General features: G+C 46.4%; 2 protein-coding genes across 2 annotated transcripts in view; both read right to left on the bottom strand.

Moving 5' to 3' along the window:
* Positions 1–12,251, bottom strand: part of LOC139565139 (gap junction gamma-1 protein-like) — a 68,065-nt gene extending 55,814 nt beyond the window's left edge. Inside the window, exon 1 of the mRNA XM_071385250.1 lies at positions 5,823–12,251. The gene's annotated coding sequence lies outside the window, so the exon portion shown is untranslated. The remainder of the gene's footprint in view (positions 1–5,822) is intronic.
* A 493-nt stretch (positions 12,252–12,744) lies between these two features.
* Positions 12,745–25,142, bottom strand: LOC139565138 (116 kDa U5 small nuclear ribonucleoprotein component). Its single transcript, XM_071385249.1, has 26 exons — positions 24,985–25,142; positions 24,356–24,468; positions 24,057–24,219; positions 23,861–23,939; positions 23,670–23,745; positions 23,490–23,555; positions 23,298–23,333; positions 23,108–23,198; positions 22,797–22,879; positions 22,431–22,597; positions 22,048–22,172; positions 21,809–21,872; positions 21,637–21,727; positions 21,301–21,436; positions 20,826–20,953; positions 20,263–20,456; positions 18,813–19,167; positions 18,573–18,655; positions 18,183–18,269; positions 17,633–17,759; positions 17,007–17,094; positions 15,586–15,704; positions 15,121–15,215; positions 14,767–14,920; positions 13,550–13,657; positions 12,745–13,426 (listed from the first exon to the last, which is right to left on the bottom strand). The coding sequence occupies exons 2-26, from the start codon at positions 24,455–24,457 to the stop codon at positions 13,331–13,333; spliced, it is 2,913 nt and encodes a 970-aa protein (XP_071241350.1). The 5' UTR covers positions 24,458–24,468; positions 24,985–25,142; the 3' UTR covers positions 12,745–13,330.
* Between the last annotated feature and the right edge of the window lie 1,706 nt (positions 25,143–26,848).

Genomic DNA, 26,848 nt, shown 5'->3' on the forward strand with positions numbered 1-26,848 from the left:
GTTGTCTTCAGCTCTCCTCTCCTGGTGACGAGGACACAGAGAGACAGAGCTCATGCAGCCACGTCTGGCCCAGCTAAACCAATTGGGCATGAGCAGTGAGCGCAGCTGGACAAATCCGCACAGCACTGTGACACAGATCCCCCATTGGATTCTTATAGACGACCACATCAGTCTCTGCGCCCTGCAGATGACCCTTGCGTGTGTGCTGATATTGTGTGTGTGTGTGTGTGTTTGTTTGTGTGTGAAAGGGCTTTCTCTGTGTGTTCCACCACAGCAGAGACAACCTGCTGATAATTTGTCACAGTGTTTCACAGCGTGTTTCACCTTAGTATCACACTGTGTGTGTGTGTGTGCTAGTCTAGAGCTACTTATTAGCCACAGAGCTCAGAACTCAGGCAGGCGAAGAAAGGCTTTGGTTTAAGGAGCCAAAATACAGTATCTCAATATAATACGATTCAAGCGGCACTGAGTGTGCGATTATGTTTGAACAGTGTAACTGTGCATCCTCCCTCCTGGTTATATTTCACCCTAGCAACAGCTGCACCTCACACGCAAACGTCCACGTACACACACCCACACACGACACACATAGATCTAAGTTTCATTGAGTGAATGACCAGCGTCTCTGTGTTTAAAGTACATTCCTTCCTACTGTGTGTAGTGCAGCCAGCCTTTAGCTTCCTGGCTCCACCCCTTTAGTGACTTGCGGGCCGTCGGCATGAGACCTGTCGCCACGCGTTACGGCCCCGTGCCGTCTCCTCCACGCTTGTATGTAAACGCATCGCGGCGTCCTGACTCACGAGACTGAGAAATCCATGTGAATATGTACGTCCCACGATGAACGGCGCGTAAACGTCTCCGTGTGTATGAGCAGTGTGTGAGACGGGGTGCGTGTGTGTGCGAATCTGTGAGATTGTGTGAGAGACGGTGTGTGTGTGTGTGTGAGAGAGATGGTGTGTGAGCGAGAGAGACGCTGTGTGTGTGTTACACGAGGCACATGTGTCTGAGCGGATCTCCGTGCTCAGCAGTGACTTTCCCAGTGGGAAGGAGTCTCATGGCTGTATGCATTTTGCTGTGCTGCTCACCTCCCCCCAGGAGCACACACTGAGGTAAACCAGACATCACAGTCTGCACACACACACACACGCACACGCACACGCACACACACGCACACACGCACAGATGCTCGCACGCACGGATGCACACACAGACATTTTCCTTTGCATTACAGACCTTTATTACACTGATATACAGTTTCTGACGTCTGGTCTGATGAACATTCCTGGCTCTATATAAGCCCGTCTACAAGTCTTCAATATCTGAGGGGTGCACGTATTTTAACAAATGACACAGTTGACTCCCCCCCCCCCCCGAGAAATTACCCTGATAAATATGGTGTATGAATCATGACGATACGGATTCTCTTAGTTAGGAAAGTGATCCATTTCTGTTGCTTAACAAAATGACAGACTCATCGTTACACGTGGAATGCCAACTACGGACATTTGCGTTTTAAGGGGGGGGGGCAGGGGTGACTGCAGGGGACATTCTCCTCAGACTGACGTCAAGTCATCATGAGTCATGAGGACAAGGACACGATCCCTCCCCCGCTGCAAAATTTTGTTGGAATGTTCGGGAAGGGTTGGGATGAAGCAGAAGTCAAATTTCAGTTGGACCTTTTGTGTACGACTGCCAAATAAAGTGGTTAGTCTTGTGTTTTGGACTAAAGCCGCCCCACCACGTTTCTGTGTCAGTGTTAAGAACAAGCAAGAACAAAGAAGGTGTGTAGTTGTAGTGCACACTCATTGATCTTACACATTAATTGGAAGAAAAAGAAAATTGTTTAAAAAACAGCAAGGTCAAAGTCTTTCTCAAGAAAGGCACTTTCCTTTAACACACTCCCCACACACATTTTTAAAAATCCTCTACTCGCTTCCTTAACACACACACATTATGACCTTCCGTCAATGGCTAGAGGAGTGCTTTGTGTCACAAAATGGTGGTCAAGTGTTCAATGAATCGTATCAATATCTTTCGGGAAACTGAAACAGTTCTAAGAGACTAGCAAGACTCATCATGTGAAAACAGTTTCACAAGACCGGCTCAATCCATAGCCAAGATGTTCATACCATAACTGTTCCACAAGATAAACCACCTTAAAACCCAGAGACATTTCCTTACCTTTACTTAACTAGGCAGGTCAGTTATACAGGCCCCCCTCCCCACCAAAAAAAGAACATATGTTACTCAAATTTTGCCAAAACTGCATACCAGACCAAGTCGGTTAGTTCCACGCAACAAACCCAATTTACAACAACCATTTACAGTATTTGATTAAACAGGGCCCTTCATTCTACTTCAAGATTATTCTCCGTTTTTGGTTTTTGACAAGTCTAAAAGCACTAGCCAAGAGGAAAACGGAGGGAGTCTAAAGCATTTGCATTTCAGACACAACGCCTCAGTCTTCTCTGTCTGTGTGCTGTGTGACCAGGGTTAAATCTGAGGTGTGTTTACATCCGCTATACTGGATATGCACATAATGCCTCGGCATTTCAGCTCGTGTGCCATGCAGCTAGAAAATTCTACGGAGAGTGAGGAACCCTCTGCGACGACATTCACCATTTAAAGAAGGTGGATTTCAAATCCTTTTCTGAAAGAGCACACTACATTTCCAGGACATCTTTTGCAAGACACAGTCCGTCGGCGTACACCATCATTCAGAAGTTGACTATTTTGAGGTCCATGATTAGCCTACTTTTTTACAACAGCTATGATTTATTTTACATTCTACACTATTACTCAAGGGGAGACGAATCCCTCTCTTCTACCACCTAGCAGACTCTAATATCCATGATTTATTCCATCCGTTTATCCATTATTTTATTGGATTCTTTACAGTATAAGTCTGGCCCAGTGGTTTCCCACAACAGATGATTCAACAGAGAGCAATTTGTGTGTTTGAATGGAAATAGGAGAAGAGCACATCCGTCATGATAATACTGATGGGGAGGGATGGTGTTCATTTTTCTGCTGCCACACAGAATCTGCTACTCATCCCTCTCTCAGCACTGGGTCCAGGGAGGCTGGTCTCCCTGCTGACCCCCCCCCCCCCCCTCATCCCTACAGTGGCCGGGTCTCCCGCACACTCTCCAGGGACTAAAATGAGAGCTCAGGATGGTCCAGCGGTTGTAGAGGGGGACAGCGATAGACTGCCTAACAAATATGTGTACCACAGTCCCATGGAGGAAATGAAGAGAAAGGCCAAAACACACCTACTAAATCTAAAAGCAGAGAGAGGAGGACAGGAAGATATTGGGAAAAAGGAGCGAATGAGGGGTTGACTCAATGGTCATCTCACCAAAGAGGAGACACAGAATAAATAGATATCATCCATATTTAATACAAACCAATACGCAGGATTCATGACTAGAGCTTTTTCTGTGCTATGTAAAATGTATCTGCATTTTGTAGACAGACATTGTATTGTGTTCCTGCAGCTTGGTGCAAAGTCACTGTAACATGTTGAAGTCAATCCCAGTCTGTCCGTGTTAAATACTACACCGGATGTATACTGAACCAAAATATAAACGCAACATGCAACAATTTCAAAGATTTTACTGAGGTACAGTTCATATGAGGAAATCAGTCAATTGAAATAAATTAATTAGGCCCTCATCTATGGATTTCACATGACTGGGAATACAGAAATGCATCTTTTGGTCACAGATACAGTACCTTTAAAAAAGTAGGGGCGTGGATCAGAAAACCAGTCAGTATCTGGTGTGACTACCATTTGCCTCACATCTCCTTCTCATAGAGTTGATGAGGCTGTTGATTGTGGTTGGTGGAATGTTGTCCCACTCCTCTTCAATGGCTGTGTGAAGTTGCTGGATACTGGCGGGAACTGGAAAGCGCTGTCGTACACGTCGAGCCAGAGCACTCCAAACATGCTTAATGGGTGACATGTCTGGTGAGTAGGCAATCCATGGAAGAACTGGGACATTTTCAGCGTCCAGGTATTGTGTACAGATCCTTGCAACATAGGGCTGTGCATTATCATGATGAAACATGAGGTGATGGCGGCGGATGAATGGCACGACAATGGGCCTCAGGATCTCGTCTGCATTCAAATTGCCATTGATAAAATGCAATTGTGTTCATTGTCTGTAGCTTGGGGCACTCTGTTCAGAACGTTGTCTGCGGTTGTGAGGCCGGTTGGACGTAATACCAAATTCTATAAAACAACGTTGGAGGCGGCTTATGGTAGAGAAATTAACATGAAATTATTTGGCAACAGCTTTGGTTGACATTCAGCATGCCAATTGTACGCTCCCTCAAAACTTGATACATCCGTGGCATCGGGTTGTGTGACAAAACTGCAGATTTGAGAGTGGCCTTTTATTGTTCCCAGCACAAGGTGCACCTGTGTAATGATCATGCTGTTTAATCAGCTTCTTGGCAAAGGAGACATGCTCATTAACAGTTGGACAACATTTTTGAGAAATACGCTTTTGTTTGTATGGAACATTTCTGGGATCTTTTATTTCTGCTCGTGAAACATGGGACCAACACTTTACAGGATGTGTTTATATTTTTTGTTCGGTGTATATTTAAAGTGCATACGGGATAATAGAACAGGAACTCATTACAGTAACATAAGAATGGAATATCCAGGCTATGTCTGGGGTTAACCATATTAAGGGATGGGAGTGCCTCTGACTGAACCAGTTACAGATTAATTAAATATATCCAGGGAGAGGGAAGTTGGTCAAAATGAATACTTGCATGGATTAGAGAATCAGGTGGTTAATGAAGCAACACCCACAGAATGGAGAGAAATGGAATAGCTGGCTATGGGAAGGAAGGCCATTTCTGAAAATCACGGTATAGCTTCTTCCACTGTCTACGACTCACTTTTGCGCCTTTAATAACATATGTAATAATTGAATTGTTATATAATACTAACGTCATAAAGGAAAGGATATATAATGTTTAATGTTACCATATTCGCATGAGACAAAAACACACCATTAAGATATTCTGAATAGCCTAACAACCTTTCCAAAAAAATAACGTTTTAAAAAGGTATATGTACATCTTGACAACTACATTTCCCTTGTGTATTGTCTTATTGTGCAAAGGTGCACAGTAGCAAATACTAAACACCATGAACAATCGCTAACGCTCCAGAGCCTATTGTCCCCAACTCATCGACTGTGGCTAAGGCACGCTTGCTAATCCCATTCATTGAGCGCACTGCACATTATCGTTAATGAATCTATGTAGTAGTCAAGCACTAGTTCCTAAAGGCTATATACATTTAAATTAAAGGCATACTACAAAAGATCAATCAACATGACAACTGTCAATATTCTGTAACAAAGGATAGGCTAATGAAGCGCATATTGACATGTAAACCAATACACTTATTTTAAATAACCATATATACAATTAACCAGTGGTAGACTATTCATTTGAGATGGGCAAACGGATTGCACGCACACAATAGATTGACGTCGCACAATCCGCCTCTCCGATCACATGTGCATGCCGGTGTGGTCGGCTGAGAGTTGCCCTCCTGGTGATATTAAGGTACAGTAGGCCTGTAGGCAACATAACGGTGAAACAGGCAATGCAAAATGTATATCACAAATTATGAAAAAAATAGACCATGCAAAAATGTGCGTTCGATTTGCCATTGTTGCAAAGCCGCATTAGTTACCCAAGGCTAACCAACACGCACTACGGAACACAACCTCGTGCAGACAATGAATAGGCAAATAAAGAGCAGTATCATTATTGAATAGTGTAGAAATTCTTACCGCTATGCGAGTCTGTGAAGATGCTTTAATATACAGAAGATACGGTGTTCCCGTGAAATTATTTGTCGGTTCTGGCTTTACACACAGTCCAAAATTGAATTTGTCGGTGTTGATATCGTTGGCTCCAAATCTCAAGTGAACTTGAAGAGTATCTCATCACATCAGGGAAGGCTTGTGCATTCTTTGTCCATGTTCCGAGGATAACTAGTATTATCTCGTGATACGAGTACGTCGATTAAAGCGAAGTTCTCTGCTGCGTAAAATGCATGCCAAAATCCCAATGAGCGCATTCCAGAACAGTCTTGTCATTTTGGTAGCCTATTATTCTCGGGTCTAAAGGCTTCTTTGCATATGGAACAGTAGCATCATCTTCTCAGACAAATTATTGAGAGCAATCGTTATTTTGTACATGTCTGTCGCTGAATTGGCTTGCCGCAATTCTAAATTTCGAACAAAGCCACGAATCGCTCACATCTTATTGTCCCTTCATGGATCGGTTCATCGTCGGAAAACCAGAGAGTTGATGTTTTGTGCAAGTGATTTCAGCTGGTCTAATCCACCTCAATCCGACAGTGACTTCTCCTCACGTATTTATTATGGCAGGCGAGCGTTTGTTCACCATTTGGCATGGAATAGTCGCTGACTAGACTTCGAGGTGACACGTTTTGGTTGAAGATACGACGACACCGGAGTGACAGCTCGATTTTCTGTCAGAAGCGCAGTGGTGTCGATGTGATGCGAAAGAACGGTGGGATGTTGCGCATCTTTGACAGTGCGCGTGCCCGTCAGTTTACACGTCTTGGATTGTACACATTTTGGATCTCATCATACACATCATCGCGGAGCCAATTCCTTTGCATTAACAGATAACTATTTAAACATACGAGCTATATCTGGGGGAGGGAACATTTCAATTGAACAAATTCAATTGTGTAAAACTTACCTTACCTTGAACTGTCTGCAGAATTAGAAGTGCAAAAAAACAAGGTGAACAATATTGTCATAACCTCTAGGCTATTTCTTCTCCAAATTAAATGTTAGATTTTATGTTAGAGTAACCCAATCACCATCTAATTCCCTATTAACTCATAAACCCATAGAATGTTAACATTGCCTCAATGGCCAATTCAAAATCGAATTGACTGTACTTACTCTAAAAATGCCTGATGTAAGACTTACGTTTCTTATGAAAGGAGCTGTTGCGCTGACAACACGTTTTCTACTTCCATCACTGAGAAGCGCGCGAAGAGACACGGAAAGTTCCAACGGTAGAACAATGCAGGTCCTTTTTGACATAACCTTGGGGCAATGAAACGGAGAGTGACAACGGAACCGGGTTCCCGCTGTGACCAGTGGCAGTCCCTCATCCTCTCTCCATAGTTATAGCGCCTGTCAAATCAGGACAGGCTTGACAGGATTGGTTGGGTCTGGGCTCTGCCTGTGAGGGCGCCCAGAGAAGAGGCTGATGCCAGGTTTACACTCGTTAGTTCTGTTCAGTTGCTGCTGCTCAACACCAAGAGCCCGAGGAGAGAGGAAAGTTGGGATCCCAATACGACTTTGATGAATTCACTCTGTTGGATGACCCATAATGTAGTGTGTAATTGACAATCTCCACCGCCAGGCCCAAGACAACAGTGTACCAAGGGGAAGATTAAGTTCCAAAAGAGTCCCTTCCATATCATGATCCCATGGAGTCAAATCTTCCATTCTTGATTCACTGGAAAGAACGTTAACATTCTCACTCCTGCTCCATACTGGAAAGGAACATAGCCACTCCATCCATCCATCCATCCATCCATGCCATTCCCTAACAAACTGCTCAGTACTGAGAGAGGTGGGGTCTGGTGTTGACCTGCCTTTGTGTGAAGCCTCAAGCCAGCGAACACATGGCTAATTGAAACCAGGCTAGTTAACTTTGAGGCCTAATTCTTCAATGTGGTTCCAATGTACTCCACCCCCTCTGTCTCGCTTTTCCGGGCAGGCATGTGTCTGTGCAGCCATCCCCAGCCCGACTCTCCCTGCCTAGCTGGCTGTGTTCTGCAGTGTGGCATGACCTCTACAGATCCTGTGATCTCTCATCATCGGAGGATGATGATTCAGTGTTTTGGGTCCTTCAGGTGCCCTAGGGGTGAGGGAGTCACACAGTCATGTGTTTTTTTCCTTTCCCTTTGTTTGTTCAGTATTCCGACCTTGCCGGACCACCACTTGCCACGGACCGGCCGGCCAGGCAGCAATGGCGCCCCCGTGTGCCTCTAGGACATGTGCCGACTATTCAGGAAGGGAAGGATGGAGGGGAGGTCAGGGCAGCCACAAACCCTGCACCCCATTAAAGGATTAGGAAATAACCTCTACGTATACATACAGCTCTGTCATCAAGCCACCTACTGTCTACCACTCTCTAGTCATGATAAAGGGAGAAATAGATTTAGCATTTAGCCACCAGTCACTGCTCAGTCTACCGGTACTGTGGTTGGTCGCACTAACAAACTAATGTAAATAATATATATTATTACATTTCTTATCACAGTAGACATGCATATGTCTTCTGCTGGGAGGTGGATATGAGAGGAATGTATGTGACTGCGTGTGATGTAGAGGAGAGGGAGAGGTGAGACTGAAAGAGAGAGAGGCAGATGACAGAACAAGAGGTGTAGGAGAAAATAGACCGAGGAGATGAAAGACGAGCGGAGAGGAAAAGCGGAGCGATCGAGCAGATGAAAAGGAGGATGAAAAGAGACAGATGAGAGTGGATGAGAGGAGAGAGGGAAGGGAAGGCCTTGCTGGAGAGGGTGCCCTCAGCCAGGCCATAGCAGAGAGCAGTCTCTAGTGTCTCTCGTTTATACTTAGCAACAGAGTCCACAGATTGCAGCGAGCGCTCAGGGGACGTGCATTCATTTACATTTACATTTAAGTCATTTAGCAGACGCTCTTATCCAGAGCGACTTACAAATTGGAAAGTTCATACATACTGCTAGGAACCACTGCCATCCGTCCCGCTGCCCAGGGCCACGTACGATCACAACTCACGCCAGCCAACTTGGGGTAGGGAGAGATAGGACCACTGCAGAGGGTTAAAAGACACATTCACACACTGTACAGTACATACCAGCAGTGTGGAAGAGGGATTTGATCATATACAATGTCACAACAGATGCCATCGAAGGAGGGGAGGGGACTTGGTTATATATCAACAAACTGACTCTTGTAAATGCCGTGTTTGACACTGACGACATTGGACGGGCTACATGTGCAAGATACAAAAAGTAAAGTCATAAAACCTTTATAAAGTTGCATTTAAAGGCCCAGTGCAGTCAAAAACCTGATTTCCCTATGATTTATATCTATTTCTACACTATGAGTTTGGAATAATACTGTGAAATTGTGAAAATTATGATAATGCCCTTTTAGTGCAAGAGCTGTTTGAAATGAACGGCTGAAATATCAGCCTGTTTTGGTGGGATGGAATTCTGACCTGCCAGGTGACATTAGTAAATTAGTTAATAGGCTAAGAAGTAAGAGGGGTCCAAACCTCTCTGCCAATAACAGCTAGTTAAAAAGGTTCCCCTCCAAGACAGTCCTAGCAAAATTCTTTCTTGAGAAATTTCTCTTTGGTAAGAAGCTATTTGTTTATTTTTTTAACCATTTTAATTTCACACAATCACTTAATCGTTACCCAGAAAGGATTTGATACCTTAGATAAAAAAATGGCTGCATTGGACTTTTAATAACCTGCTGGAACATTCAACAGTGTGTGGGACCGGGATACATTTTTTGTTTTACATGACGATACACACTGAAGATATCTCAGTATCCATATCTCCATGTACCGATGTCTCCGCGAATGAAAACCAAACCCATACAGTTCTCACGATTGACATTCAGTCAAAATGTCAAAGCTACCCAAAACCTTTTTTTAACCCTCCAGGTCCAGTCCCGTCCCCGACCCTGCGTCTCCGTGTCCATTCGAGTTATCGTGATGGGCATACAGCTGAGATGTCAGAGCTCTCTAGGTGTGACAGCCAGAGTTAACCACACACCAAGTCATCAAAATAAGGGAATAATCCATTATTAGTCAACTGAAACAAGCCCTGCTTCCTTACTCATAGAGTTGTTATACACTGCTCAAAAAGATAAAGGGAACACTAAAATAACACATCCTAGATCTGAATGAATGAAATATTCTTATTAAATACTTTTTTCTTTACATAGTTGAATGTGCTGACAACAAAATCACACAAAAATTATCAATGGAAATCAAATTTATCAACCCATGGAGGTCTGGATTTGGAGTCACACTCAAAATTAAAGTGGAAAACCACACTACAGGCTGATCCAACTTTGATGTAATGTCCTTAAAAGAAGTCAAAATGAGGCTCAGTAGTGTGTGTGGCCTCCACGTGCCTGTATGACCTCCCTACAACGCCTGGGCATGCTCCTGATGAGGTGGCGGATGGTCTCCTGAGGGATCTCCTCCCAGACCTGGACTAAAGCATCCGCCAACTCCTGGACAGTCTGTGGTGCAACGTGGCGTGGGTGGATGGAGCGAGACATGATGTCCCAGATGTGCTCAATTGGATTCAGGTCTGGGGAACGGGCGGGCCAGTCCATAGCATCAATGCCTTCCTCTTGCAGGAACTGCTGACACACTCCAGCCACATGAGGTCTAGCATTGTCTTGCATTAGGAGGAACCCAGGGCCAACCGCACCAGCATATGGTCTCACAAGGGGTCTGAGGATCTCATCTCGGTACCTAATGGCAGTCAGGCTACCTCTGGCGAGCACATGGAGGGCTGTGCGGCCCCCCAAAGAAATGCCACCCCACACCATGACTGACCCACCGCCAAACCGGTCATGTTGGAGGATGTTGCAGGCAGCAGAACGTTCTCCACGGTGTCTCCAGACTCTGTCACGTCTGTCACATGTGCTCAGTGTGAACCTGCTTTCATCTGTGAAGAGCACAGGGCGCGAGTGGCGAATTTGCCAATCTTGGTGTTCTCTGGCAAATGCCAAACGTCCTGCACGGTGTTGGGCTGTAAGCACAACCACCACCTGTGGACGTCGGGCCCTCATGGAGTCTGTGTGGTCTGCTGGAGGTCATTTTGCAGGGCTCTGGCAGTGCTCCTCCTTGCACAAAGGCGGAGGTAGCGGTCCTGCTGCTGGGTTGTTGCCCTCCTACGGCCTCCTCTGTCTCCTGATGTACTGGCCTGTCTCCTGGTAGCGCCTCCATGCTCTGGACACTACGCTGACAGACACAGCAAACCTTCTTGCCACAGCTCGCATTGATGTGCCATCCTGGATGAGCTGCACTACTTGAGCCACTTGTGTGGGTTGTAGACTCCGTCTCATGCTACCACTAGAGTGAAAGCACCGCCAGCATTCAAAAGTGACCACAACATCAGCCAGGAAGCATAGGAACTGAGAAATGGTCTGTGGTCACCACCTGCAGAACCACTCCTTTATTGGGGGTGTCTTGCTAATTGCCTATAATTTCCACCTGTTGTCTATTCCATTTGCACAACAGCATGTGAAATTTATTGTCAATCAGTGTTGCTTCCTAAGTGGACAGTTTGATTTCACAGAAGTGTGATTGACTTGGAGTTACATTGTGTTGTTTAAGTGTTCCCTTTATTTTTTTGAGCAGTGTATTTAAGCTATTATGCAAACATGTCACGAGTTTTTGCCAAATTTTGTATCTCAGAGCCAATTCCTTGTGCACTCAGACTTTAGATGGGTCACAGTGGAAAAAGCATTGGGAATCATTGACTTCATACTTACTCTTAACATTTATCATCAGGGCACCAAGGAGGAGGCGCAGTCAGCAATAAAACCATCAGTCTGTCCATTTGTTTGACCTTCTTTCTCCTATCATGCTACCTTTCTCAATCTGGGCTCGGTTCCTTCTCAAAAACCCACTGGAGAAGAAGGTCCTAGGGGAGGGACCTTTGACTGTCGTGGAAAATTGCAAGATTATGTTATAATGCTTGTATTGCATTATAATGGTTGCTTTATTCGACAGAAAAGAGTATTGTGTGTGTGTTCCACTGAGGATGGGCCTCTATGAGATAGCACTGACAGAGGAGATTTACGATGTCTTTGGGTGATAAAACCTAGAGCATTCCAGAGAACATGAGCTAATGGTTCTGTTCTATGCCGTACCAGGGAGAGATGGTTCCCTTTTGGATTAAGGGGGCCAGACACTGGTCTTTACAATGAAATCTGTTGACACAGCAGTAACTGTCTGCTATGTTTTATAGATATCTTCCATACAAATCTTAACCTTTGTGAACTGTTCCTAAGATCTGTGATTCGCCATGTAAGTTGAGGGGTGTATCGTGGCTATAAAAGATCTTTGTACTTTTCTGTAGTCACTTCAACAGTTCATTAGAAATAGTGAATTGTTGAAAGTCAAATGCTATTGCAAAGCTTATTATTATTAAAGATGTAGTTTAAGTATAACTCTGACTGGTGTGTAGTTTGTAACTCTCCTCATTTGGTAAAGCAGGAATATGCCGCCACACCTCCAATACAGTTGAGGAGATAGAATGGGAGGAATCACAGAAAGTCTAAGATAGAGGCTTTGTTCTCCAGCACAGGGCAGCACACTTGTGGTGCATGTGACCCTGGTCCCGACATCCATCTTCCGTGCCTGCCTTTCCCCATCCAGAGGCCTGTCCATCAGTCACGGCCCACACAGCACCCCAAACAGACATACCAATCATTCACACGGACGCCTGTGCTGAAGCATGGCGCTCCGCTCTTCTGCTGAACACCGCCGCCCATATACAGGTGCAAGACCTCAAGGTCATGACGTATATACAGTAACTTCAGAAAAAGGGCCCTGAATGTGAACCAAACTAAACACCTGGAATGAAGTGAAGAACCTAAAGTTACCTCAGTTGGTTATAGATCCAAATAAAACTCATTTCACAGGCAGATTTTTTTTTAAACTCAAAACAGGCTTAAGACACCCAATTTCAAAAAAAAAAAAAAAACATCACACACACAAGCCTGCTTTCAAGTCATCTTACACCTACAAAATATTTGGGAATTTATACATGTAAAAAAATAAGCACAAGACATTGATGAGAGGGGAAACACCTCAGCAGTATTATTCATTGCGCTGATGACGAGGGGTGTCAGAGACGTTGCTATCCCACATCACGCCAACCCCTACAACCTTAGACGCCGTTATATCATAATAAAAAAAGTCCCTCTTAGAAGGAGAGCACGGGCGGGCAAAGTCTTAACAGGAGGTTGCAGGGTCTGTCGGGTTCCACGTCCGTGCTTCATTGATTAACTTAAGTGACCTCACCTGGTTCACAAAGTCCACATAAAATCGCCAATATGAAGGCAGGAAACTAAACCGGCAGACCCTGCTTCCCTCTGTGACAATGTCCACCCACCTCAGTGGGGTTTATAGCTCCATACAGTGTGGTGTGGGGATGTTGCTTGTGGTGCTGGTGGAGGAGGGTAGCACCCTGGTCATTCTCTCCCCGTCTCCGGACACCTCACATGGGGTAGTTGAGCACCACGTCCTGCTTGGCCAGCTCCAACAACATAGGGTCGTCGAAGAACTTGCTGATGCTCACATCCTCACTCAGACCCTGCGTGGAAACCATGGAGTCGGTCAGTCACACGGTCGTGATGTGCCGGGTCGATAGTACATACTTATTAATGCACACCTTCCCTCAGACATGGTGAGGGGGGGGGGTGGGTAGTATACGTACCTTGCGCCGGCGGGTCTTGATCATGAACTCTCTGGCCAGGTGAGGGGCAGGCTGGGGCTCCAGCGGCCTGATCACGATGCTCTTGTCCAGGGGGTCACCAGGGACAATCTGGGGGGAGAGGAGAGAAGAAACAGGGGTCAGACGAGGGTTGAAAAGAAAAACGGGTGCAAAGGACAATTTCAGTTTGAGAAATTCCACATCTAGTCTACGGCATCACATTATGGGACACACAAACACATAGACATACAGACGCTGAAACCCGAGCAGAGGCCTCCTATAATAGTCACCACCACTGTCCTTAACACGTTTCGCCACTCAAATACGCGATTCATTCTCTACTAGTTAGTCGGCGTTCTCGATGTCACTGAGTCAGGGGGATTTACCGTCACCTACAGCCAGCCAAAACTAACACGGCAGCGCCTTGTCACTTCACTCCGTGTCGCGCTCTTCATTGCTGCGACGTTAGCACATCTACTTCTGAGTGGAATGGCGTTTTAAAATGATTACTTAAACCTATCATCTTCACCGACACCTCAATCCCGTTTTCATGTGTAAATGTCTATCGGAGGGAGAGCAGGGGGGGGAATCTCAGCCCCAAATCAGGCAAGGGGCTGTTTCGCCAACTCTGCAATCTCTCACTCCCTCCTCCGTGTGGGGCTGCGTTCCAATCCCAAATGGCACCCTACTCCCTATTTAGCCCTATGGGCCCTGGTCAATATCTGTGCACTAGCCTAAATAGGGAGTAGGGTGCCATTTGGGACAAATCCGAGGACTGTGCTGTAACAAAACCCCAGGCCCGCGGGGGTAAAAGATTGGACGGGAGGAAAATCAATGGAGCGTCTGCAGCCCAATGAACAGATGGAGCAGGGCCGCTAAACGGCGTCACACCACACCGGGAGGGGGTGACGATCACGCTACTAGAGGAGGAACAGCCTGCGTTTCAGTTTACAGAAGAGGGGAAGACTAGAGGAGAGAAGCAGGCTGGGGAAAATGAGGGCGACGGGAGCAAATTAATTTTGCCTGACACAGTCAAAGAGGAGGAGAGGGAGAGAGACGCACGACACGGGGGGGGGAGAGACAGAGACAACTGTAGTGTACACAATAGCTGCTGACTCAACACCCTTCTAGTCAGCATCCAAACCAATTTACTCAGAGTGGCTGGCATGAGCACGAGGTTCGTGACTCTGGCATCATTGTGTCCGTCCGTGTGATCCTACCTGCCAGTGGTGGAAGACGGACAGGGAGAAGGCCTGGCCCTGTGTGTGTGTTCTCAGGTCAGTCTCGAAGCCAAACGAGTCGATGGCTGGGATGAAGGCCTTGATGGTGTAGAGGGGAGACCCGGGGATGGGGGCGTCCTGGGTCACATGACCTCTGTGGCACAACACAAAAACACAGCAGATAGAATTGTAACAAAGAAAATAACAAAAATCACCACATCTGAGCAATCAGCACAATATTACCACGTTCATCTTTCCAGGTGAAGGTTTAAAAATGTCAGTCAAGAAGTTACGGGTGGGGTAATTGGGATGGTACAGAGGAGACATAGTTATTTAGCGGTTTGCGGGCCTCACCTCCGTCTGGCCAGTACTGTGTACACAGCAGACACACAGTCAGCTGGGGCCTGGACCTCGACAAAGTAATAGGGCTCCATCAACCTGGGGGTGGCCTGGGAGGGACAGGAGAGGGACAGCCATTAGGAGAACCAGAGGACGGCAGGAGGGAGAGCCAGAGAAGATAGAGGACAGGGGAGGAAAGAACAGCGGAGAAAGTCAGAGAGAAGAGAAGTTGAGAGGCGGGCAATGATGGAGGGATGCAAGGAACCAACCACAAAGGAGAAAACCCTTGAAAGAGGGAAGCTATCACACGTCAATACAAAAAAAAGAGAAAGCCAGAAGAAACCAGCGCTTCAATCAAGGTAATGAAACTCAGGAGAAAGAAAATCAGGAGAAAAAGGATAAGAAACAAGAGGGAGCGAGAGTTAATGAAAGATGGAAGAAAGGAGAAGGTAAGGGAGCGAGAGAGGGGGATGATCTCACCATGAGGAAGGCAGAGTACACCACTCTCCTGGCTGTGGGGATGACCTGTCCTCCTCCTCTGTGTAGAGGCTCCTGCGCTATGACCGCATCCAGGATCTTAAACTTCACGTTTCTGATAGCTAGGGAGGGGACATATAAACTCCTCTCACTGTCAACTTCGTTTATTTTCAGCTAACTTAACATGTGTAAATATTTGTATGAACAAGTTCCACAGAAATGTGACTAACGTAAATGGAATAATGTGTCCCTGAACAAATGGAGGTCAAAATCAAAATGAACAGTCAGTATCTGGTGTGGCCACCAGCTGCATTATGTACTGCGGTGCATCTCCTCCTCATGGACTGCACCAGATTTGCCAGTTCTTGCTGTGAGATGTTACCCCACTCTTCCACCAAGGCACCTGTAAGTTCCCGGATATTTCTGGGGGGGAATGGCCCTAGCCCTCATCCTCCGATCCAACAGGTCCCAGATGTGCTCAACGGGATTGAGATCCGGGCTCTTTGCTGGCCATGGCAGAACACTGACATTCTTGTCTTGCAGGAAATCACACACAGAACGAGCAGAATAGCTGGTGGCATTGTCATGCTGGAGGGTCATGTCAGGATGAGCCTGCAGGAAGGGTACCACATGAGGGAGGAGGATGTTTCCCTGTAACACACAGCGTTGAGATTGCCTGCAATGACAACAAGCTCAGTCCGATGATGCTGTGACACACCGCCCCAGACCATGACGGACCCTCCACCTCCAAATCCATCCCGCTCCAGAGTACAGGCCTACAAGCCCTCAGTCCAGCCTCTCTCAGCCTATTTCGGACAGTCTGATGGAGGGATTGTGCATTCCTGGTGTAACTCGGGCAGTTGTTGTTGCCATCCTGTACCTGTTCCGCAGGTGTGATGTTCGGATGTACCGATCCTGCGCAGGTGTTGTTACAAGTGGTCTGCCACTGCGAGGACGATCAGCTTTCCATCCTGTCTCCCTGGGCGTCTCACAGTACAGACATTGCAATTTATTGCCCTGGCCACATCTGCAGTCCTCATGCCTCCTTGCAGCATGCCCAAGGCACGTTCACACAGATGAGCAGGGACCCTGGGCGTCTTTATTTTGGTATTTTTCCAGAGTCAGTAGGAAGGCCTCTTTAGTGTCCTACGTTTTCATAACTGTGACCTTAATTGCCTACCGTCTGTAAGCTGTTAGTGACTTAACGACCGTTCCACAGGTGCATGTTCATTAATTGTTTACGGTTCATTGAACAAGCACGGGAAACAGTGTTTAAACCCTTTACAAATGAAGATCTGTGAAGTTATTCGGATTTTTACAAATTATCTTTGAAAGACAGGGTCCTGAAAAAAGGGACCGTTTCTTTTTTTGCTGAGTTTAGCTGTTAGGTGATTGTGAGTGATAAAGAGTGGTAAGACACTTACGTTCGTCACACAGAGGCCCCTCCCTGGTGCCCCACTGGAAGCCCTGTACGATGCTGTCCTTAACCGAGCCCAGCAGAGCCTTGTCCACCTGCACACAACGACGCACCGTCAACTACCTGGAGACATATCCCTCATGCAAAGCTACACGCGTCTGAATACAAGTGGACACAAAATCGCCTTCAATACACCCTACAGTGTGATTCGTGTGTCATAATCAAAGATCACCATGGAGAGATTGATTGTTCTCATTGATCATAATATTCCCTTGACTTCCAGGTGGCATAACACTAAAAAGACAGAGGTGGTTGCGCCCGATGACCCGGGCACTGCTGTCCGTGCCACTCAATGGGTCAATGTCACCACGGTCACACCGGTGTCAGAGGGCCAAACACACTGACACATCCATCGATGCATTTTCACACGTCTGCTAGAGAGCAGTCAATCTGAACCACTCCAACACACAACACACTCCGTCTGTTTACAGTTTGGCCTAGAGACAGGCAGGCTGACCCCAGAGCCCTAGCATGCCCAACCCACCTCAGCCCAGGATGACCCCAAGACCACCAGCCCTCCACACCACCCCTAGCCCAGCCTTACCCATCCCAACCCCAGAGCCCTGGTCTCACCTCAGAAGGCAGGGTGTCATCTACCAGGATGTTAGGCCCGGTGGTGTCGGGCCCAAAGGCCCAGATAGACCTGGCAGCCAGCAGATCCCAGTCATACTTGGTCTGGAAAAACTCTCCCAGCTTCTTCCTGGAACCAGGGATTAAACAGGATGGATTAGTGAGTGGCGTCCATGGGGATGTGGGGTGGGGGTGACAGGAAGAGGAACAGAGGGGACAGAGTTTGTTTAATCAAGTCAAGTTAAAGTGTGTCACTGCCTTGGCACCGTGGCTCACGTTGGCAATGCCAGGCCCAGATGGGTTCACAGATGAGCAGCATACAGCTGGCCGGACACTGCCCACTTCCAAAACACACACACACACACACTGAGCTACAGCTGCGGATAGGAGGATAGGCCTCAAGGTATGGTCAAGACAGGTGTTCTGTGATGGCAGGTGTCTGTTTGGGTTGAGACACTGACATGTGGACAGGTAGGAGGATACAGCAGGTGAACTCTTTGCATGAATAGGCGGTGTGCAGGTGTGTGTGTGTGTGTGTGTGTGTGTCCCGTACCTGTTCCATGTGATCTGCACCACCTCGTTCTCTATGTCCTCAGCCAGGCCTTTTTCCAGCGGCTCGGCAATCATGGTGATCTTATTCCTGTCAATCAAAACGCACAGCCGTCAACCCCGCAGGCAAACAGCCACAGCACTCAAGTCACCCATCCAGCTGGTCTAGACACATCACACTAACCTCAACATGAAACAGTGCGTCCCCATAGGAGACCCTATTCCCTATATAGTGCACTGCGTCCGACCAGAGCCCTATGGGGGCTGGTCAAAAGTAGTGCACCACAGAAGGAAATAGGGTGCCATTTGGGACGCAGCCAGTCCACACTAGTCGTTTAGTGTACTGTAGGCTAGGTCACTGGTGACCCAATGGGAGATGATGGTGGATGCTTACTTCTTGTTCGGCGTCTCGGCAAAGCACTTGAGAGACGACGTCTCCACTACCGTCTCACAGAAGGTCACCACGGGGTCAGCCACCTGGGAGAAAGAGGGAGACATTCAGTACTGGAAAACCAATCAAGGAATAACACCAGACATGAAGGGTATTTTGTTTAAGACGTTACAATCCCGATACAGGAAGATTCGTTTGTTGTTCCAATTGGGTGAAGGGACACGCGAGGGAGCGAGAACTGACCTTGATGTCGATCTCAGAGTACATCTTCCGCAGGTCGTGCATGACACAGTCCAGGTAGAGTTCCCCAGTGCCCAGGATCACATGTTCCCCTGACTCCTCCACCTTGGTGGTGAGGGAGGGGTAGCTCTTATTGACCTTCCGCAGTCCGTCCAACATCTTGGGCAGCTCTGACGGGTTGACTGGCTCCACAGCGATCTTGATGACAGACGCCGTGTTGAACTTGAGCGGCCGGAAGATCTGGGCCTCCTCGTTCCCCCGGGGCTCGGTGATGGTGGCGGTCTTGACGATGGGCTGGTCACAGCCCTCGATCAGGACCCAGTTGCCGGCAGGCACACGGTTCACCTCTATCTGGTACCTGTGGTTTAGAACGTGAAGGGGTTTGAGCTACAACTGCTGGGGTAAATGACAGACAACATCTCATACTGAACACAGAGATGACATATATTGACGTCTCAGGGGGAGTTGGGATAGGCAAAAAAAACATCTCCAATTGACATGTGTATAATACACACTTGTACATGTGAAATAGGACAATTATCAGCACCCAACAAATTACTATAATAATATTGAGGACCAGAGACTAGGGAAGAAACACAGAGGGATTGGACTAATGAACTTGTTATAATAAACACTCATGCTTGGCCCCAAATGGTCCCATATTCCCTTAATAGCACGTTACACGGAACCCAAACCAGCTGCGCGCGTGCATACATTTATTTTGTCCCCCCACACCAAACGCGATCACGACACGCAGGTTAAAATATCAAAACTCTGAACCAATTACATTAATTTGGGGACAGGTCGAAAAGCATTAAACATGTATGGCAATTTAGCTAGCTAGCTTGCTGTTGGTAGCTAATTTGTCCTGGGATTTAAACATTGAGTTATTTAACCTGAAATGCACAAGGTCCTCTATTCCACCAATTAATCCACACATAAAACGGCCAACCGAATCGTTTCTAGTCATCTCTCCTCCTTCCAGGCCTTTTCATCGTTTAACTTATATGGTGATCGCGTCTAAACTTTCATAGTATTACCACGACGACCGGCAAAACTGTTCGTCTTTCAATCATCCAAGTGGGTATAACCAATGAGGAGATGGCACGTGGGTACCTGCTTCTATAAACCAATGAGGAGATGGGAGAGGCACAACTTGCATCGCGATCTGCATCAGAAATAGGAATGACTTCTATTTTAGCCCTTGGCAACGCAGACGCTCGTTGGCGCGCGCAAGCAGTGTGGGTGCAATAATTGAATAACATGGATTTCTACATTTATTTTGCAACGCTCGCACACACGACGTGTCCGGTCTCGTCAGCATGTTACTTTTGACCAGGACCCATTAAGCGCTGGTCCAAATTAGTGCACCATGTACGGAATAGAGTGCCATTTGGGACACAGGCCAAGTGATGTGTCCCCGAGGTGGCACATTAACAATGACTCTCATTACCTGGCGACGTTGATCCAGAGACGTCCCACCGTGCAGACCTGCGAGTCCTCCTCGTCCTCCAGAGTGTAGTTCTCTCCCAGCACCTTGACTGGCTGGCCCGCCTGGATGGTACCGCTCAGCACCCGGCCGAACGCATGGAACTGCACCCCGTCCTCAGTACTGTACATCTTAGTGGTGTGGCACATCAGAGGACCCTGGATGGGAGGAGAGAAGAGGGGAAAGAGAACGAGCAACAAAGAAGGGATAAAGGGAGAGGAAAGAGGGTAAAAGGAAATAGATAAGCTTAGTTAACCTTGTCTAACAGAGCAACTATTTGTTACATCTCAAGCCTCTCCCTTCATTATTGGCTAGAGGATCTCTGAAGGGCATTTGGAATGTTTGTGATCGATTTATTTCTTCACTCCCAGTCAATTCCAATCGCCCGCTTGCTTGCTTAATTGCGATTCCAGTTGCAAATGAGGCTATTGATTAACACTGAAAACAGATTCCACCTATTAGAAACCATCTCTCTCACACACACACACACACAGCCCCTGTGTTTCTCCCCACTCCGCCACACTCACATCAGGGTCGCATTCTGCCATGGCCTCCCCCAGGTCCGAGTCCAGTCCTCCAGTGTAGCTGTGCTCTATCTTGTTCTTGGCGCCCCCCTGTGGTGAGGGGATGTGCTGCACGCACATGTCCACGAAGCCTGCAGGAGGGAGGGAGGTCATGCTCGGCTTCACATGAACGTGTTTGTCACATTCACCAGAAACATAACATTGTGTACAATTATACCAGTGATTATCCAAGGCTGTAGGCAGACACACTGGCTAGAGCGGTAACCACGTACAGCGAGTCATCCTGTACGCAAACGTACAGTAAGAGCCGATAACGAGAACGCGAACAACAGAATTAAGCCTCTCTAAACGGCAGAAGACAAACATGGCTTAAATGTAAATGACCTCTGTGAATAAGATTAAACACGAGATACAGTTATTGAGCGGTATATGAGGAGGCAGTGGAGGTCAGAGAGGAAACGGGGGATGGCGTACGTACCGGTGAACTCTCCAAAGAAGCGCTTACAGACCAGCCTGAGTAGCGGTCTGATGTTGAGCTTCAGCTCCTCTTTGACCAGGTGGATGCCCAGCTCATCCAGCACCCGAGGCAGAGATGTGTCACAGTCACCAACCACCTGGGGGGGGGGGGGGGGGGGGAGACAGAGACACAGAGAGAGAGAGAGATGCAAAATCACCTTTTCTTTTTTGGGGGCTCATAGGAATAGTGTGTTTTTCAGGGAACAGACATGTCTACACTAAAGCGCTCATCTACGCTTTGTAGCGTATAAGATGTGTCTTCTATCTAGGAGAGAGGACTGCGTTACAGGGGTCTTACCTGGGATAAGATCTTGTACAGAGGCTCCAACACAAACTCCACAAAGCTACGCTGGGTGTTACTGGTGGGGGCTTTCTTAGTGAACCTGCGTCTGAGGAGAGAAGGCAAAACAGGGTTATCGTCGTGCATTACAGACAAAAAGCCTAAATGACCCTGAATGGAAACCACTTACGTTTTGGGGTTGAAGTAAATGTCTCCCCACAGCCTCTTGGCAAACTCTGTGTAGTTGATGTTACCTGCAACACCAGAGAGAAGGGTTAACGACAGTTGTCATTTTTAACAGTTATTCGTAGGGTTAAAACGAGAACCTACCAGGTCTAGTCATGTCAGAGATGTGTTTACAGTTACACATATCAAAAGGTGTGGGAGAAAGTGACCAGTGTGTGTGGAACTAGGGGGGGAGGGTCTCACCGTAGGTGTCAGAGTAGATCTTGGCGAAGGAGCCCAGGGTGAAGCAAACGCAGTACTGAGAGCTGGCGAAACACACGTTCCCCAAGAGAGGAGACACCACCAGGTTCTCGTCTGTAGAGTAGGTGCTGAGGGAAAGGGGAGAGTGGAGCCACAGTCAATGACACGCACTGGAACACTATACCACAACAGGCTAATCTCGATGCTAGTAGTTTTGTTTTCACATTCATGGTTTCACTCTGCAATGGAATCGTCTTTACAAATGCTCTGCGCTCTGCTTGCTACTCGTCGTAATCTCATCTGAAATCAGTCGATATTTCCTTTCCACCACACCCCTCAGTGGCAGCCCCGTAGCCATGGTTACCAGGCCCTCCCCACATCAGTACCTGAGCATGGCGTTGACCTCGTCCACTATGTGGCGTAGCTTGTAGTAGGCGTCTGTCGGGGGCAGCTTGAGCTCCACGATGAGGCGGTCCACCTTGTTGATGCAAATGGTGACGGCCAGACGCTCCTGGACTGCGTGCTTGATCAGACGCTCTGTGTTCAACATCACCTAAAGACACACAGGGGAGCAGAGGCCTGGGTTAGGACTGGTACATTTGACTTCCTGGGGCCAGGCCTCAGAGGTGGAAACAGAAAAGCCTGCGTCTTTAGGCCAGATAGCAGCAAAGTCTGATAATAGAAGTGCGACACAAGATGGAGAGATGGTGAATGTGGATTTGAGCTAAAAAGAGAAAAATAAGAGGACCCACGCCTTCTGCTGCGTCGATGAAAAGCACGATGCCGTCGGAGAGTCGGATGCCTGCGGTCACCTCATCCGAAAAGTTGACGTGGCCTGCAGGGATGACAAAGGGTATGAGGTCTCGCTCTGCCTTTCTAAAGCAGCTGACCTAACATCACACGCCGTGAGGCGGGAAATTACAATCAATCAACCGCCCCTTGATTACTCTTTTAATCTCCCCTACGTTTCCTAGGAACACAAGCGTTTCGCTACACCCGCAATAACATCTGCTAAATATGTATATGTGACCAATAACATTGGATTTGATTTTTATTTGCATACCTGGTGTGTCCATGATGTTGAAGAGGAAGGATTTGCCTCTGGAGTCTGGAAGAACCATTGTGACGGGGGTGCTCTTGATACCAACCCCTCGCTGTGGAGGCACCACATAGGAGTCAGCACAATGCACTTATATGGGAGACGCACAATTCTGCAAGAACTTGTCGTCGCTCGGAATACAATAACAACTTACCTCCTGCTCAGTGAAGAGGATATCTGTGTAACGGAGCTGAAATACCACGGGAAAATGCAGTGAATTAAGGGCTCACTTACAGTATACACAGAGTATTTCAGATTACAACTGGTTAGAGGATTTCCTCCAAATTAGGATGAAAGGAGAACAGCAACTTTGGGGCAGTTTAGTCTAGTTGGAGAGTAAACTCACATCCATGTCGTCTCTCTTCCTGATCTCTGGGTGTGTCTGTTCAATCAGGCAGTCCACGAAACACGTCTGCAGACAAGAAACAAATCCATTAAAATCACAATAATGGGAACAACCTAGCTACTGACATCCATGATCCAGCCAGGTCTGGCTATAAAGCGGGTCAATTGCTGAGCGTTTGACCTTGCCGTGATGCAGGTGGCCACACAGGGTGACGTTACGGATCAGCTCGGGACTGTCCATTAGGTCAGCCAGGAACCTGCGCAGAGGAGGAGAGGTGGGGTTAAACATTGACCTTTTGTGAGAATAGACAGAGACAGACAGACGCAGGTCTAGTTTACAACAGTCAAACTGGTGAACGGTCAATTACTTACTCCATGTCATAAACAGTGGAAGGTAGCTCCTGTTCCATCAGAGTGAACTGCTTGTTCCTTACAGGCTTGATGATGGGTTCTGATGGGGATGGAGAGAAAATGTGAATCAGTTTATCACTATCGTATCTGAATTAATGCATCCATGTGCTTAAGTGTGTATAAGTGAAACTGTGTGTGTGTGTGTGTGGTGTCTGACCTGTGAGGGGCTGTGCATCCTCTTCCTGGACTAAAGTTTCCACCTCCGGCCCGTACACTTCCTCTGCTGTGGGATAGTATTTCTTATCCTCGTGCAGAACTACCTCCATTCCTGGGACATCTTCATCAGCATCAGCTGGCTCATCATCATCATCCTCATCAGCCTTCACAAAGCAGAGGGGGACACAAGCATGTCATGTATTGACCAGACATTATAAACACACCTACTTCATTTTTATGTTAGACTGCATTGTAATGTGCATTAACGTCTACGCTGTCTGTTGATTTCAGTAAACAAACCTCATCCACATCTCTGTCATCTGCCTCCAGATCATCATCCTCGTCAGAGTCTAGTTCTGGCCCAATGTAGTTCCCAAACTCGTCATACAGGTCCGTCTCCATTGTGAAAGGGACTGGGTAAGAGGAAAAGATAATGGATTCGCATTAAAATTGCATCACACACACCCACATGATTTATCCTTCCGCAAAGAGTACCTGCTACAAACCAATGAATGTGGTCTACTTTAACGCTGCAATTAGTTAAGATGTTCATGTATAACGTTTCAGGTACATACGCACACACCTACACGTTAATGTTAGCTAGATAGACATGCATTGGCGGGTAAGTTGAGAAAATAATGAAAAGGAAACCCATCAAACTCACACCTCAAAAACAATGGGTCACTTTAAAAAGGCCTAAAATGTGCAACTTTGTAATACAGATATCTAGTAGTTACAATAATCTCTTAGCTAGTTAGCTATGTTTTGGTGGGATCGCTAGCTAGTTAGCCATAGCGGTTATATAGGGAATGAATGACATCCCTAACCAACGTCCAGGCTGCGTTGTGGTGGATGATGTTTCGCTTTTCTACAATAAAGTAGATACCTTGTTCTGGATAATATATCAGCACAAAAACACTTCACGTTACCTTTATGTGCAAAACGAGCGGTAGTTCAAATTTGTATCGCTATTTTCCTAAATATTTGAACTAATCACAATGTTTTTCTCTCCTTTTTTCCAAACCAGGCACATGTAGGACCCCTCAATGCAAACGCACGTCGAGCGTAGGTGACGCACAAATGTAGACTATCTTCACATTGCCTGATTGTACGTTATTGTAAAAGTACAAATGCATAACAAAATTATATAAAAACAATATATATGGTGATTTGTTTTAGGAAAATAATATAACATTTACAGTCCACAGATATTTTATTTGCTAATATATTTGGAAGAAACTGTTCATGCGCGCGATGTCTCGAGTCTAGGCGACATTTTATGTGCAGGCGCATATTTTACACGAACAACAAGCGAGATGACCCAGGATCGATATTTGTGTACTACTGAAAGGCAGTATCTGTGTTAGATGGATTTGTAGGTTTATGTTATAAAGGCCCAGTGCACTCAAATGTATGTTTTCTTATATTTTGGATCCTATTGTACAACAGCTAATGAAACTAACACTGTAAAAAAAACATTTTATCAGTAAAAAACATTTGATCAGTATTTTTTTTTAATCAGTAGCTAGGTTTCCAAACAATGAGACAGATTTTCATGCAAATATTTTTTACATCTGCATAAAACAATATGAGCATTTTCCCACCAGAAATGTTTCCATCAAACTGACTTTTTGCAGATAAAAGGCTGTGCCTGATGACATAGTGCACATAAAAATTACTTTTGCTGTTAAATTCACATGTACCGAATGAAAAATACAAGGCAAATGGGTTTCCATCGCATTTTCAACTCTACTGATGGTTTTGCCACAACAACTGTTTAGTTACACAGCAAATGTGTCCACTATGGTTTTGGTACATGCACTCTAGCCAACAGCTCACAGATACAGTGCAGGTATGCTACCTACATTATGAGATTATTATTATAAGAGAGATATTATTTGTATTTGTCAAACGGCAGCACAGCATCGATTATCATGTCACAAGAATAAGACCCTTGATATTTATTGGAAAGGAGCATCAAGCTCATCACCTTGCACGTTCACCACCCTGTTAAGTTAATCATAACTTATTTAATATTTATTTTATTGACCTAGGCAAGTCAGTTAAGAACAAATTCATATTTACAATGACGGCCTACCCCGGCCAACCCTTGGACGAGGCTGGGCCAATAGTGCGCCGCCCTATGGGACTCCCAATCACAGCCAATTGTGATTCAGGCTGGAATCAAACCAGGGTCTGTAGTGATGCCTCTAGCACTGAGATGTAGTGCCTTAGACCGCTGCGCCACTCAGGAGCCCAATCTGTAGCCTAATAAACTGCAAGCTTTCCTGCGTTGTAATGGGAGGACCGCACAAAATATCATCGCGTGACTCCAAGTTTACTTCAATATGATGGTTATTATATCAATATTTGCACATAAAGGCATTCCACCTCCATTTCCCGCATAATTAATTTTACCGACACAGAAAGATCCCACCATATCGAACGAACAAGTTGTCTGTCAGCATTTATAACATTTTAGCGGCATTTCATGTTTCCATCACCCTGGTTGTGACTTTTTTCATACATCAGGTAATTAATCCACATGGAATGGTTGGATGGATACGTGGTTGGGCTACTTCCTAATAGTTGCAGTGTTGCCAACTCCTCAGTAAGGAAAGTAGCTATTGTCTGTCCTAAAAGTCGCTAAATGACGTCATCACCCAATTTGCATAATTGGCCATGTGCATGAATTGTGATTGACGCTGTAGGAGAGAAGAATAACGTCGTGGTTGAGACAAAAAGTGAGTAAAAAACACCCTCGTTGAGAACGATATGTGCTTTCACGTCAGA

Source organism: Salvelinus alpinus, chromosome 36 (assembly GCF_045679555.1).
Source record: "Salvelinus alpinus chromosome 36, SLU_Salpinus.1, whole genome shotgun sequence".
Taxonomy (NCBI): Eukaryota; Metazoa; Chordata; class Actinopteri; order Salmoniformes; family Salmonidae; genus Salvelinus; species Salvelinus alpinus.

Bases quoted from the DNA above. Each gene is read 5' to 3' on its own strand.
- LOC139565138 (XM_071385249.1), bottom strand. From the start codon at position 24,457: ATGGAGACGGACCTGTATGACGAGTTTGGGAACTACATTGGGCCAGAA. The intron at 23,940-24,056 runs GTCAGACACCAC...CATCCCCATCAG, and splicing joins GGATGCACAGCCCCTCACAG to AACCCATCATCAAGCCTGTA. The intron at 15,216-15,585 runs GTGAGATCATCC...TGTCCCTCCCAG, and splicing joins TGTACTCTGCCTTCCTCATG to GCCACCCCCAGGTTGATGGA.